At 35.4% G+C, this 14,614-nt stretch overlaps 1 protein-coding gene across 11 annotated transcripts in view; it reads left to right on the forward strand.

The window, feature by feature from the left end:
• TUT4 (terminal uridylyl transferase 4) overlaps nucleotides 1–14,614 on the forward strand; it is a 123,057-nt gene that overhangs the window by 69,577 nt on the left and 38,866 nt on the right. For all 11 annotated transcript variants that reach the window (XM_040627305.1, XM_040627304.1, XM_040627303.1 and 8 more), the window contains 4 exons: nucleotides 6,178–6,297; nucleotides 6,470–6,682; nucleotides 10,582–10,756; nucleotides 12,673–13,370. In XM_040627305.1, coding sequence (XP_040483239.1) covers nucleotides 6,178–6,297; nucleotides 6,470–6,682; nucleotides 10,582–10,756; nucleotides 12,673–13,370 — 1,206 coding nt within the window. The remainder of the gene's footprint in view (nucleotides 1–6,177; nucleotides 6,298–6,469; nucleotides 6,683–10,581; nucleotides 10,757–12,672; nucleotides 13,371–14,614) is intronic.

Genomic DNA, 14,614 nt, shown 5'->3' on the forward strand with positions numbered 1-14,614 from the left:
AAGAACAATTACCCAACATTTGCAGCAACATGCATGGGAGTGGAGGAGATTATGCTAAGTGAAATAAGTCAAGCAGAGAAAGACAATTATCATATGGTTTCACTCATTTATGGAACATAAGAAATAGCAGGGAGATCGGTAGGAGAAGGAAGGGAAGAATGAAGGGGGGTAAACAGAAGGGGGAATGAACCACGAGAGACTATGGAGTCTGGGAAACAAACTGAGAGCTTCAGAGAGGGAGAGGGGTGGGGGATTGGGATAGGCCGTGATGGGTATTAAGGAGGGCACGTATTGCATGGAGCACTGGGTGTTATACGCAAACAATGAATCATGGAACACTACATCAAAAACTAAGGATGTACTGTATGGTAACATAACATAATAAAAAATTTAAAAAAAATTTAGTGCTATGAGATGGAATAAACCAATTCCAACTCTAGTTTTTATAAGTATTTATGTGATTTTGAACAAGACATTTCACTTGAGCCTCAATTTTTCCATCTGGAGAGATTATGTCAAAGGTGATATGAGATAATGCATAAGAATGTCCTTTGAACTCTAAAATGCTACACAATTGTTTTAATTGGCAACTGAGATTATTAAAACAATAGTAAGTCTACAGGAATAAGAACTGGTGCAAAAACTCTAACCAGGGTTTCTCAGAGTGTGGGATGAGACATGAAATGAGCTATGAGCATGAAACATAGCTGTCATTCAGGAAACTCAGCTCTGGGGAGGTTTTTGGTTTCATAAGGGATGAAAGACTAAACAGTTGCCCCTTGGATGGTATTTCTTAATTATGCCCTAATTTTCTAGTTATCATAAAATAGTATCAGTTTTCACAGACATTCTTTTATTCAAGTAGGTAAACTGTTAGAATAATATAAATCAAATAAGTTATTTTCATTTGGGAAAAAAAAGTGTGGTCTATTAACTTGCTTTCTTAAAGTGGCTCTTGGAAAAGAGTGCTCAAACTTATATGGACTCTAAACATGCCAGTAAGGACACTAAACATGCATACAAAGCTAGTTGCAGAGTAGTTCTTTTCTATTTCCTACAGAACAGTGTATCTGATTTTTGGCAGTTGTATTAGTTGCAAAGAGCTTTTTTTATGTTTTTTTCCCTGAGTTTATTGTAAGAAACCTAGAAATAATTCCTGGTATATTTTTCCTCTCAAAGATTTTTTTTTTTAAACAGCTTTATTTATCTTGAAGTTCTAAGCCACATTGCACATCTTGTAATAAAGCACAGATTTTCCACAATTTGAGGCCTTAGAAAAATTCTAGTATATGAATATAATTTATTCTTGTAACTGATGTAATAAAATTGCTGTTAACTATTCTCTGGTTGTCTCCTCCTCTTAAGTAGCTATATTTTTAGCATTTCAGTAATAGGAAATGGTTTTTTAGTAAAGCCTCTTAAAACACTTTAGCCTTATCAGTCTCTCATAGGTTTCCTGACTGAGAGCCACTTTTTGTGGTTAACATAAGAATTAATTTTAGCAGTATTTGACATCTGAAAGAGATCCCTGGAGATAGCTACATGCAAAAAAAACTGGACCACTCTCTTACACCATATACAAAAATAAACTCAAAATGGATTAAAGACTGGGGCGCCTGGGTGGCTCAGTCGATTAAGTGTCTGCCTTTCGCTCAGGTCATGATCCCAGGGTCCTGGGATTGAGACCCGCATCAGACTCCCTTCTCCGCGGAGAGCCTGCTTCTCCCTCTCCCTGCCTCTCTGCATGCTAGTGCACATGCGTGCCCTCTCTGTCAAATAAATAAATAAGATCTTTAAAAAAATGGATTAAAGACCTAAATGTGAGACCTGAAACCATAAAACTCTTAGAAGAAAACATAGGCAGTAATCTCTTTGACTTTGGCCTTAGCAACCTTTTTCTAGATGTGTCTTCTCAGGCAAGGGAAACAAAAACAAACTAAACTGTTGAGACTATGTCAAAATAAAAAGTTTTCATTCAGTGAAGGAGACCATCGAAAAAACCAAAAAGGCCACCTTACTGAATGGGAGAAGATATTTGTAAATGACATATTCGGTAAGTGCATAATATCCAGAATATATAAAGAACTTCTACAGCTCAACACCAAAACACCAAATAATCTGATTAATAATGGGCAGAGGACCTGAATAGACATTTTCCAAAGAAGACCTATAGATGGCCAGCAGGGCCAACAGACAGATGAAAAGATGTTCAACATCACTAATGAGGGAAATGCACATAAAAATCACAATGAGATAGCACCTTACACCTAGTCAGAATGGCTAGTATCAAAAAGATAAGAAATAACAGGTGTTGGTGAGGATGTGGAATAAAAGGAACCCTCTTATTAGTAGGAATGTAAATTGATGCAGTCACTGTGGAAAATAGTATGGAGGTTCCTCAAGAAATTAATATTAGAAATAACATTTGATTCAGTAATTCCACTACTGGGTATTTACCCAAAGACAAAACTATTTTGAAAAGATATATGCGTCACTATGTTTATGCAGCATTATTTACAATAGTCAAGATACGGAAATGACCCAAGTGTCCATTGATAGATACGTGGATAAAGAAGGTTGTGTGTGTGTGTGTGTGTGTGTGTGTGTGTGTATGTGTCCCTCTCTAGAGATCTTGCTATTTGCGAGAACATGGGTGGACATAGAGGGTGTTATGCTAAGTGAAATAAGTTAGAGAAAGACAAACACAATATGATTTCACTTATGTGGAATCTAAAAAACAAAAAAGCAGAAACAGACTCACAAATACAGAGAAGAAACTGGTGGTTGCCAGAGGAGAGGAGGTTAGGGTGATGGGCAAAATGGGTGAAGACAAGTGGGAGGTACAGGTTTCTGGTATGGAATGAATAAGTTACATGGGTGAAAGGTATAGCATAGGGAATATAGTCAATGATATTATTATAGTGTTGGTGGTAACGGATGGTAGGTGTACTTTTGAGCACAGCATGACGTATAGAGTTGTTGAATCATTATGTTGTATACGTGAAACTAATGTAATGTTGTATGCCTATTATACTTCAATTTAAGAAGTTATTAAGAAAAAAAAAGTTCTGAGGACCAACTGACAGGTAATAAAAAAAAAATCTCATACAAAGAAAAAAAGAGATCCTTGGGTTTTTTAATTTTTATTTTTTATTGTACGTATAAATACAACTTGGGATGCCTCGGTGGCTCAGTTGGTTAAGCGTCTGCCTTTGGCTCAGGTCATGATCCCAGGATCCTGGGATTGAGTCCTGCATTGCATCAGGCTCCGTGCTCAGCCGGGAGCCTGTTTTTCCCTCTCCCTGCTTCTCCCTCTGCTTGTGCTCTCTCTCTCTCTGACAAATAATTTGATTCATGCTTTGAAAAGATCTTTCTGGGATAAAGAATACAAGGAGGGAGCCCATTAATCAGGCTGCTCTGGTATATCAGCCAGAGGTGATAATGGTCTGTGCTAGGTTAGAATGGATATGAAGCATAGTAGACAAGTTTGGGGTAAGTTTTGGAGGTAAGACTTGCAGAGGTATTGGTTATGAGAGTTTAGGGGAAGTGAGTAATTGATGAGAACTCCTCAATTTTTGGAAAATGAAACAATACAAATTTCTTAGATAAGGAGATGGTACCCCTAAAGTGTAAAATCATCTTAATTTAATTTTCAAATGTACAGTAATTTCAATTAGAATTGCCAAGAGTTTTTAAAAATTTGATAACATGGTTTTAAAAATTAGTATGGAAGAATGTTTGAGAATAGCCAAAAAAATTCAGAAAAAGAACACTAGTGAAGGGGACCTACTTTACCACTATAAAACTGTTTACTCAAGTATATGCCATTGGCGTAGGAATAGACAAACAGATTTGTGGAATGGTATAGAAGGCCCAGAAGTAGATCCTAGTATAAATGAAATTTTAATGTAGGAAAATAAGTAAGTAAGTAAGTTAGATCTGTACTAATTGACTTAGAGGAACTTTGTTGGTGCATTGTTAAGGGAGAAGAATAATACACAGAGATGTGGATAAGACATAATTTCAGTAAAAAATAAAATATTTCAGTGATAAAACAATGGTTATTTGATAAATGGTGCTGTCACAACTGTATATTTCTAAAAATTTTTGTTTTATTTAAATTCAGTTAATTAGGGGCGCCTGGGTGGCTCAGTCGTTAAGTGTCTGCCTTCGGCTCAGGGCTTGATCCCGGCGTTCGGGGATTGAGCCCCATGTCGGACTCCTATGCTAGGAGCCTGCTTCTTCCTCTCCCACTCCCCCTGCTTGTGTTCTCTCTCTAACTCACTGTCTCTCTCTCTGTCAAATAAAGAAATAAATCTTTAAAAATAAATAAATAAATTCAGTTAATTAACATACAGTGTCTTATTGGTTTCAGAGGTAGAGTTCAGTGAATAACTGTAGATTTCTTGAAGAAAATAATGTTGGATCCTTAGGACACTAAATGCAAAAATGAATTCTACTTAAATGAAAAATCATAATTTTAGGAAAAAATTTAAGAGTATATATATGTACTATGGTTTGGAGAAACCTTTTTACCATGATAAAAAACCTAGAAGCTATATAACAAAAGCATGTTCAACTATATATACATTAATATATTTTATATGATAAAAGGTACCTTAAATAATGTCAAAATAAAAACAGATTGGGAAAAATAACATTGTTCAAGTGCATGTGTCAGATTTGAAGGGTTAACTAAGTTGATATGCAATGTATGCAAATAGAAAAATTGGCAAAAGATTCAATAGGCAGTTCAGAAAAGAGCAAATCTAAATGGTTAGTAAACATACGAAAATTGTGTAATCTCAACATTGAGGAAAGGCAAATTGAAGTAATTACTAGATAATTATATCTCACACATCCCATTAGTTTTCTTTCTTTTTTTTTGATTATTTATTTATTTATTTGACAGAGCAGGAGAGCACAGGCAGGGGAAGTGGCAGAGGGAGAGGGAGAAGCAGGCTCTCTGCTGAGCAGGAAGCCGAATGCAGGGTCATCCCAGGACCCTGGAATCATGACCTGAGTCCAAGGCAGTCGCTTAACCAGCTGAGCCACCCAGGTGCCACCCATTGGCATTTTTTAAAAGTAATACTTAGTGTTGGAAAATGTTATGTGTACACTCATGTTACTGGTGAAAGAGGAATTTTTGTAGTTATTTTGGAAAAGAATCTTATTAAAATTCAGATATATCACACATTTTTATTTATTATTTTTTTTAAGATTTATTTATCAGAAAGAGTACACGCAAGTGCAGGGGTGGGGAGAGGCAGAGAGGGAGGGAGAGAGAAACCCAAGTGGACTGAGTGCTAAGCACTGACACAACATGGGGCTTGATCCCATGGTCCAGAGACAATGACCTGAGCTGAAACCAAGAGATGGGTGCTTAACCGACTGTGCCACCTGGGCATCCCTCTATCACACATTTTTTAAATCCAGCAAACACATTCTTGGGAAAATAGCTCATATAAATAAGCACTAGTAATTGGGAAATATATATAAGGATAAAACAGCATTGCTTAAAGTGGCAAAAATTGGGAACAAAATGTGTACGTCCTTGGGTGGGGAGATTATTGAGTAGCCATCCAGATCATAGACTTATAAGCATTTAGAAGAATGTTAGGAAAATAAGTAAGTCAGTAAGTAAGTTAGATCTGTACTAATTGACTTAGAGGAACTTTGTTGGTGCATTGTTAAGGGAGAAGAATAATACACAGAGATGTGTATAAGATACAATTTCGGTAAGAGAATGACAAAACAAAATCCTTCCTGCATTTATATAGAAAATAGAAATATATAGGAATACATTTGTATATAGTTATTAGAGTATAGAAAAAGGCATGGAAGAGTTTATAGACGATTGTTAACATTGAGGCAGAAGTAGAAGCAAGGTAAGAAAATACTTTAAAAATGTGAAAACAGTAAAAGCACTATGTATGATATTCCATTTAACTAAAATATGTGTGTGACTTTATATGTAATAAAGAAATGAATGGAAAGATTGTCACCACTGTGTTAATAGTTATTTCAGGGTGGTGAGATTTCAGGTCATTGCTTATAATTTTTGTTGTTTAAACGTTTTAGAATGATCATAGTAGGAAAAAAACCAGCACTTATATCATGGGGGCAACAAAGAAAATTAAAGCTAATGGCAGTACTTTCTCTGCCTTTGTTTTGCAGTTATGCTATATTGACTCCCAGACTGATGGTGGAATCCCTTCTTACTGTTTTGCTTTAATGGTGATGTTTTTTCTACAACAAAGAAAACCCCCTCTTCTTCCTTGCTTACTTGGAAGTTGGGTAAGCATGAATTTGTGACATATATGTGCATGTATATATGTAGTTTGCTCTTACAGAGTGCTCTGTTCAAACATTTTAAGCTGGAATTCTGGTTTGTTTGTTTGTCCATCTTTTTGTTTTTTTATTTTTAAATAATTTTTCCACTACCAATTTGGAATGCCTTTTTATATAGATTGAAGGCTTTGACCCAAAAAGAATGGATGACTTTCAGCTGAAGGGCATAGTAGAAGAGAAGTTTGTGAAATGGGAATATAATTCAAGTAGTGCAACTGAGAAAAACTCAATTGCTGAGGAAAACAAAGCTAAGGCAGACCAACCAAAAGATGATACCAAGAAGACAGAAACAGACAACCAAAGTAATGCCATGAAGGAAAAACATGGCAAAGTAAGCTTTTTTTGTTTTTGTTTTTGGCTTTTCTATCTGTAGAATTTGTGATGCCTTCGATTGAAGCCCTTTAATAGTAGATTGACTGACTGACTTTGCATAAGCCTCTTGGCCTCATTTTCCTCATCTGTAAAGTGAGGGGTTGATCTGGTTTAGTTTTCCAGTACTGAGATTCCCTAATGAGTTTATACTTCATTTTGGAAGACGTGTATTGTTTGAATCATGTCATGGTAATTCTTTGTATCTTTTTCATTTAGACAAGGAAAATTTCCTTCAGGAGTTAGGCTGTGATCAAAACTTTAGCATATGGGAAACATGTTGCCAGATTGGTGGAAAAATAAAGGCCCTTTCCTCCTTTAGGGGGTGGCTTGCTTTTTAATCATTCAACATTCATTTTTTAAGGACCTACTATGTGCCAGACATTAATAGGGCTAAGGAACCAAAGATGAATATCCATGGATTGTTTCCTCCAGAATTCTGTAGTCTTCTGAAATAGACAGACATATTATTACAGAAATAAAAGTATTACTGATATGACTGCTCTAGCTATATTGAAGTACATATAGTTCCCTGAACATTCATTCTTAGTCCCTTCAACTGTCCCATTTTCCTAGACTTCTTTCACCTCACCTCTCAAACCATCAGTACTCAGCTAATGATTTTGCTTATTACTTTACTGAGAAAACTGAAGAAGTCAAAAGAGAACTACTGCACACTCCCAACCACCACCTGCTACTGTCTGTACTCACATACTCTGCCTTGATACCTGCTTTCGTAAAGGAACTTTCCAAGTTGCTATCTAATTTTCTCCACTTGTGTATTTAATCCTATCCCTTCTTGTTTATTCTAGAACACTGCTCTAGCAATTCTTCTCTTTCCTTCCTAAGTTAGCAGTTTTTCATTCAATAAGCAAACATGCTTTTATATCTCCCATTTTAAAGAAAAATACGGACATCATTTCCCTTCCCAGCTATTCCTTTGCACCCTTTTGCAGTAAAACTTCTTGAAAGAATTGTCCATATTCACTATTTCTGATATCTGTTTCCTCTTAACTCACTGTAATTTTTTTTCCCTTTTTTTCCCAAAGATTTTATTTATTAATTTGACAGAGAGAGACAGCCAGCAAGAGAGGGAACACAAGGAGGGGGAGTAGGAGAGGAAGAAGCAGGCTCATAGTGGAGGAGCCTGATGTGGGGCTCTATCCCAGAACGCTGGGATCACGCCCTGAGCCGAAGGCAGACGCTTAAGGACTGCGCCCCCCCAGGCGCCCCCCAGGCGCCCCCCCTCTTAACTCACTGTAATCTGGCTTTGACCCTCATCAACCTACCAAAACTTGTATTGTCAATATCATTATCTTCTACATTGCTAATTCCAGTTACCACTTCTCAATTTTATATTTTTTATGTATCAGCAGTATTTGCCAGTGGATTATTTTCTTCTCTGAAAAATTTCTTGACTTTCAGGATGGCATATCCATGGCTGATTTTTTTCTTCTCAGCCTCCTTTCCTGGTTTCTCCTTTCCTCTTTAGTCCCTTAATGTTGGCATGTTCCAAGGCTCAGTCCCTGATCCCCTCCTGTCTTCCGTATCTACACTCCCTTGGTGTGTAGATACATCCAGACCAGTGGATCCAGTTGCATGGGTTTTATATACCATCTGTATGATACTCCCAAATTTTAAGTCTTCAGCCAAACCACACTCCTGAATTCTGTAGTTGTATCCAACTGCCTATTTAATGTGTCTACTTAGATGTCTAATAGAGGTCTTAAACCTAACATGCCTAAAACTGGACTCCTGGTCTTCCTCTTTCTCCACATGCAGTTTTCACATCTAAGTTGATGATACTTCATCCTCTCAGTTCTCAATCAGAAGCCTTGGAATGATCCTTTACTTCTTTTATACCCTATATCAGGTCTGTCAGGAAATCCTGTCTTTTCTGTTTGAAAATATATTTAGAATTTGATCACTTCTCACCGCCTGCACCGTTAACATGCTGGTCCTACCCACCATCATCTTTGGCTTGGATTACTACCATAGCCTCATAATGAGTTTTCCTGTATCTACCATTTTTCTTTATACAGTTGACCCTTGAATAACATAGATTTGAACTGTGCAGGTCCACTTATGTGGATTTTTTTCAATATAGTATAGTACTGTAAATGTATTTTTCTCTTCCTTATAATTTTCTTAACATTTTCTTTTCTCCAATTTACTGTATTGTGAGACTACAGTACATAATAAATATGACATATAAAACATGTATTAGTTGACTATGTTATCAATAAGCCTTTTGGTCAACAGCATGCTATTAGCGGTTAAGTTTTGAGGGAGTCAAGTTATATGCAGATTTTGACCTCAGGTCAGTGTGCCCCTCACCCCCATGTTGTTCAAGAGTCAACTATAGTCTGTTCTTAGCACAAAAATCGGAATGGTTCTTCGAAAACTTAAGTCATACCATATCCTTCCTCTTCTCCACACTCAAAACGCTTCAGTTGCTCCTCATTTAATTTAGAATAAAAGCTGAGGAGTTCTTACTGAGTAGCCCTTTGTTTTTCTCTTCTCTTCTTCCCTTTTCTCTACCACACTAGCTTTCTTGGTTTTCTTTTTAAAGCTAGTCACACTCCTATTTAGCGTGTTTGCTTTATCTGTTCCCTATTCCTAGAACACTTTTCCCTCTTCTTCACATCATACCTTTTTAACAAGACCTATCCTGACCATGCTATATAACACTGAAAGCATGTCATGCTCCCATACTCCCATTCCTTTTTTTACTAAACCTACTCAACTTTTTTTTTTTTTTTATTTCCACAGCACTTTGCTTTTTCTAACTTGCTATATAATTTACTTGTTTTGTGTTATCATCTTCGTCTGGAAAGTAAGATCCGCTAAGGCAACGATCTTGGGGTTTTTTTTTTCACGGATATATCCCAAGTGCCTGGCACATAGTAGGCACTCGATGAATAGTTGTAGAATTGAATGAGTGGATGACTGTTTCATGTCTTTATGCTCCTTAGTGGTCACTTTTAGCCAGTCTTTATTTAGCTAGTTCCTTTAGAATTCAGGTATTACTTCTTTTGTTAAAACCCCCGTGATTTAGAGGCCCATTTTAGCACATAGCCTTTATTGTAATTGTTAAATTGTTTCTTCCTCTCCTAATACTCTGTGAAGTAGGACCTCACCTTATTTGAGTGGCAGTATGGTAGGTATAGTGATTAGCAACATAAATTCAGTAGCCAGATGGTCCTGAGTCAGATCCTTGACCTGTAGTGTCTACTTCATGGAGTTGTTAGAAATAATAGTTACTACATATGCAACACTTAAAAAGAGTGAGTGATGCATAGTGACCATTATGTTTAAGCATGAGCGCTCATTATTTTTTTTATATCCCCAGCACAGTGCCAGGGACATAGTAGGTTCTAAATAAATGTTTGCTGAGTGAAGGAATTAGCTTTTGATAGCCCAGGGCATTTACTTAGATTTTTAAAGTAATTACTGCAGTAAGGAGCTATAGTAATTGTTATGCAGTGGTTTGCAACCTTGGCTGCACTTGAGAATCACTTAGGGGGTTTTAAAGATCCCATTGCCCAGGTCAGTTAAATCAGAATCTAGGGAAGGGTATGGGAGGTGGGAATGATATGGAGTTGAGGTATTAGTGTATTTTAATGTTCCCGGTGTGATCTGATGTGCAGCCAAGGTTGAGACTCACTGGTTTAGTGGGAAGAACATAGAATTCTAGGAGTCAGTAAACTAGGACTGTGTTTCCAGCTGTGTCACAGACTGCTTTTTGGCAAGTTATGCCTCAGTTTTTGTGAAGGTAATTTCTAAGTTCTTTTTAAACTGAAAATTCAATGATTCTGTAGTTTTGTGAAGCTTAAATGAAAAGTATTTTTTCTTTTCCAGTCTCCTTTAACATTGGGAACACCAAATCAGGTATCCCTGGGACAGTTGTGGTTAGAGCTGCTAAAATTTTACACACTGGATTTTGCTTTGGAAGAATATGTCATATGTGTACGGATACAAGATATTTTAACAAGAGAAAACAAAAACTGGCCTAAAAGGCGTATAGCCATTGAAGGTGAGATGATACGTTATATTTCATTTGGAGAATATGTTTTTGTGTGCCACTCAATCATTTGTTTCTAATACAGTGTTATCAGTTATATCCATTGGCTTTGTAGCGCTATATATGCCACTAGGTTGTCATTATATATGTCAGGTAAATTCTTCATCAAGTCCATGATAGTTTTATGGGATTAATATTTATTTTAAGGTTTCAAATCTGTAACTAATAGTGTTATTACCTTATTACATGCCTTTATTTTTATTCTTTAATTCTGAAAAATTTCAAAAATACAGAAAAATAGGAAAGTTATTCAGAACAATCTCAGAATGTTCCTGTAAGTTTCTGTCATAAAATTATTTTAAAATATAATTTGAAAATCTAGTTTTTCCATTGTCTTCTAAAGTACTTCATCTTTATGGAATGTGTAAGTCATGGGGTGTATATAGGAAATATAATCAGTGGTGTTGTAATAGCGTAGTATGGTGACAGATGAGCTACACTTGTGGTGAGCATAGCATAACTATAGAGTCGTTGAATCACTGTGTTGTACACCTGAAATTATAATGTAACATATGTCAGCTATACTTCAAAAACATTAAAAAAGGTACCTCAGTTGTTAAATGTGGCTAAGCTAAAGAGAAAAAAGACTGATTTGAAAAAATAAAAAGAAAAAAATTGATGTTGACAAAAAAGTTTCACATCAAATCCCAAAAATATTAAGATCTTTAGAGTTGCAAATTAATAGAGAATGGTTTCTAGAAAATTTAAATCATGTGACATTTCACTCACTTTTTATAGATAGGGGATTGAATTTCTGTCCATCATTTTAGTCTGTTCAGACAACACAATCTTCTGTTCCCTTTCCTCTGTTGGCCTTCTCTAGACCCACAGATACTCCTATAGACTCAAAGATGTACTTACGTCTTGTACACTTATATATAGTAAATAAATGAGCTCTAAAGCTTGTAGCTGTCATAATTTGTCTTCTCGTCTTTTTCTTCTTCTAGAAGGAGAGGAAAAGCTTTTGGGTTTAGAGAACAGCCTGTGGACTTACGTAATAGCAAAAAGTAACAGATGCCCAAATGTTAATTAACAAGGACATCTGCCTGTTAATCCTTTTACTTAGTGATCTTCAGTAGTGGAGAAAATGTGTATTGTCTTTTGGGTGTTGTCTATTTGTTCTTTTTTCCTGGGGTATATTTGTATTTAAGGCTTATAAAATCCAAAAACTCATAAGCATTTTCGAGGTCTTTTATATTTTCTTAGTAACGAGGGTGTAGTTGATATAAGCCTTTTCAGCATACCCATTTTAGACTGGACCAAAATTTAAATTTTGGTTTAATTATTACTTTCTTAGATCTCTTTTTTCCTACTTTTTAATTTCTCCTTATTGCTTTCTTTAATTTTCTGATCTCACTGAAGTTAAATGTTAAAAGCATATTTTTTAACTTGAAGCTTTGAGAGTTTTAGGTTATATTTTATTTGTTTAAATTGCAAGGAGTATGTAGCTAAAGAAAATTGTGGTGAGATGAAAATTATGAATGGGTCCTAGAGGTTTGAAAAATTTCATCTAATGACAGTATAAGGAAGACATAATAACAGTATGCCTTTGTCTACCAGTTTTATCACTGAAATTTTGTAATTACTGAGTTGGTGTCCTCGGCTAACCTCTCATTAATTACCCTTATTATTATTCTTTTCTCTCTTTTCCCCTTAGTGTTTTATTTTATGACAGAAACAAAGGAAAAGATGCTGCTATTGTATTTCCCCTACTCAGTTTACAGGAACTCCCACTTAGAACTTAGGTTAGGAAAGCTTTGGGAAAATGTATTCTGCTGACAGTACAGTAGTTCAGATCTGTTTGGGTAAGCTTGGAATTGTAGTTTGTTAGTAGATACGGAGCAACTGACCATTTCCTTTTTTACTAGATCCATTTTCAGTCAAGAGGAATGTTGCACGGAGCTTAAACAGCCAGCTTGTTTATGAATATGTTGTGGAGAGATTCAGGGCAGCTTATCGGTATTTTGCCTGTCCTCAGAGGAAGGGTGGAAATAAATCTACAGTGAATTCCATGAAAAAAGAGAAGGGGAAAATAAGCAATAAGAAACCAGTGAAGTCTGAGAATATGGCATCCAGTTGTTGCATTCTACTTGGAGAAAGCACAGAAAAAATAAATGCAGAAAGAGGTCAACCTGATAAATATGATGAAATGGAATGTACATCACAGAGATGTATTACTGAAGATGACAGTTTGTTGGTAAATGAACTAGATTTGGCTGAACTTGGACAGGAATCTTGTCTTTCTACTGGTGAAGGCAGTGAATTAGAGCCAAAATCAAATAAGAAACAAGATGATTTAGCACCTTCAGAAACTTGTTTAAAAAAGGAACTCAGCCAATGTAATTGCATTGATTATAAATCACCTGACCCAGATGAATCTGTTGGTACAGACTGCAGGTCAAATATACAAACAGAGAGTTCACATCAGAATGTGAGCACTGACACATCTGCTACCTCTTGCAACTGCAAAGCTACAGAAGATGCTTCTGACCTTAATGATGATGATAACCACCCCACCCAGGAATTATATTATGTGTTTGATAAGTTTATTTTAACCTCTGGCAAGGTAGGATACAGTTTGTAAACAATTTCTAAGATTTTGTGGGTTTTTTTTAGGACTGTATTTATAGTTTTTAGATTCAGAAATGTAAAAACAGCTTCTGTGATGGTGGACTATTATATTTTGGTGTTTATTTTCGCTTTTCCTTTTTACATTTTTTCCTGTAGTTGTCTTTAAAGAAACCTCAGGAGGTTTCAGCACCCTATTACTAGTTGGTTTATTTCACTTTCTCATATAAAAGGATTCATCAGCTATGTTATGAAAATCAGTTTGGCAGAGGCAGCGAATATTTTAAGTTTTGTTTATATATATATATATATATAAATGTTTATTTTTTCTTCCACAAAGAAGAGTACAAGGTTTGTAAATTCTAATAGTATTCTGCTTTAAAGTTTTGTTTGTTTTTTTTGACATGAGGTGAGTGAATATAAATTTAATAAAGATATTTGAGCAGAAACTAATATCAGATACCAAAAATATGAAGAATCCAGATTTCTGCCATTGAGCTTTTCTTTGGATATTGGCATATCCTTTATAAATTAATGGAGTCTTAACTTTTCTACTTTTAAAGTGGGATAGTCTGAACTTTAACTTGATAAGTTATGGAAAACAGAATACCCCAGTAACAGAAAATAAGCAGTAACTACTTTGTTAATAAAAGAAAGTTTTAGCTAAGTTGCATTGCTTCAAATGCAGTGTACACAATTGATATATCAGCACCCAACATGAAAAAAAAGATTAGATCATGTGTAAAGATACAGATCATGTGTAAACCAAGTAGAATATATTTTTTTAAAAACCTAGGAAGTTGTCCAGTTTTACTCTTTTATTGATAGTTATTGACAAGCTTTAAAAATTTTAACCTAATTACTGAGCTTTGTTTCTTCATTCTTTGTAAGGATACATCTATTGCATTTTTTTAGGTTGCAGTATTTAGGACATATGGACTGTTGAAAGGATGGATTAAATGGCAGGTTTTTAGAAAAGCCTCTTAATCATACAACTGCAGTGTACATTTTTTATTCTTTATACTTTTTCCCCCTGGAAACCTACCTTAAGATGGCTGTTTCTCCAATTAAAATTTTTTTTGTTATTTATAACATTTTTCTAGAATTTTCTGATAATGTATGTCATTTAAAAAAAGTTTTGAAAAGCTAATAAAAATTCCTGTGGTATTGTTAATTAGTTCATAGCACAGCATTCCCACAACTAGAGGTTTCTGTATATAATTTGCGTCAAGAGTTCATGGC

This window comes from Ursus maritimus, unplaced genomic scaffold, assembly GCF_017311325.1.
Source record: "Ursus maritimus isolate PB19 unplaced genomic scaffold, ASM1731132v1 scaffold_12, whole genome shotgun sequence".
Taxonomy (NCBI): domain Eukaryota; kingdom Metazoa; phylum Chordata; class Mammalia; order Carnivora; family Ursidae; genus Ursus; species Ursus maritimus.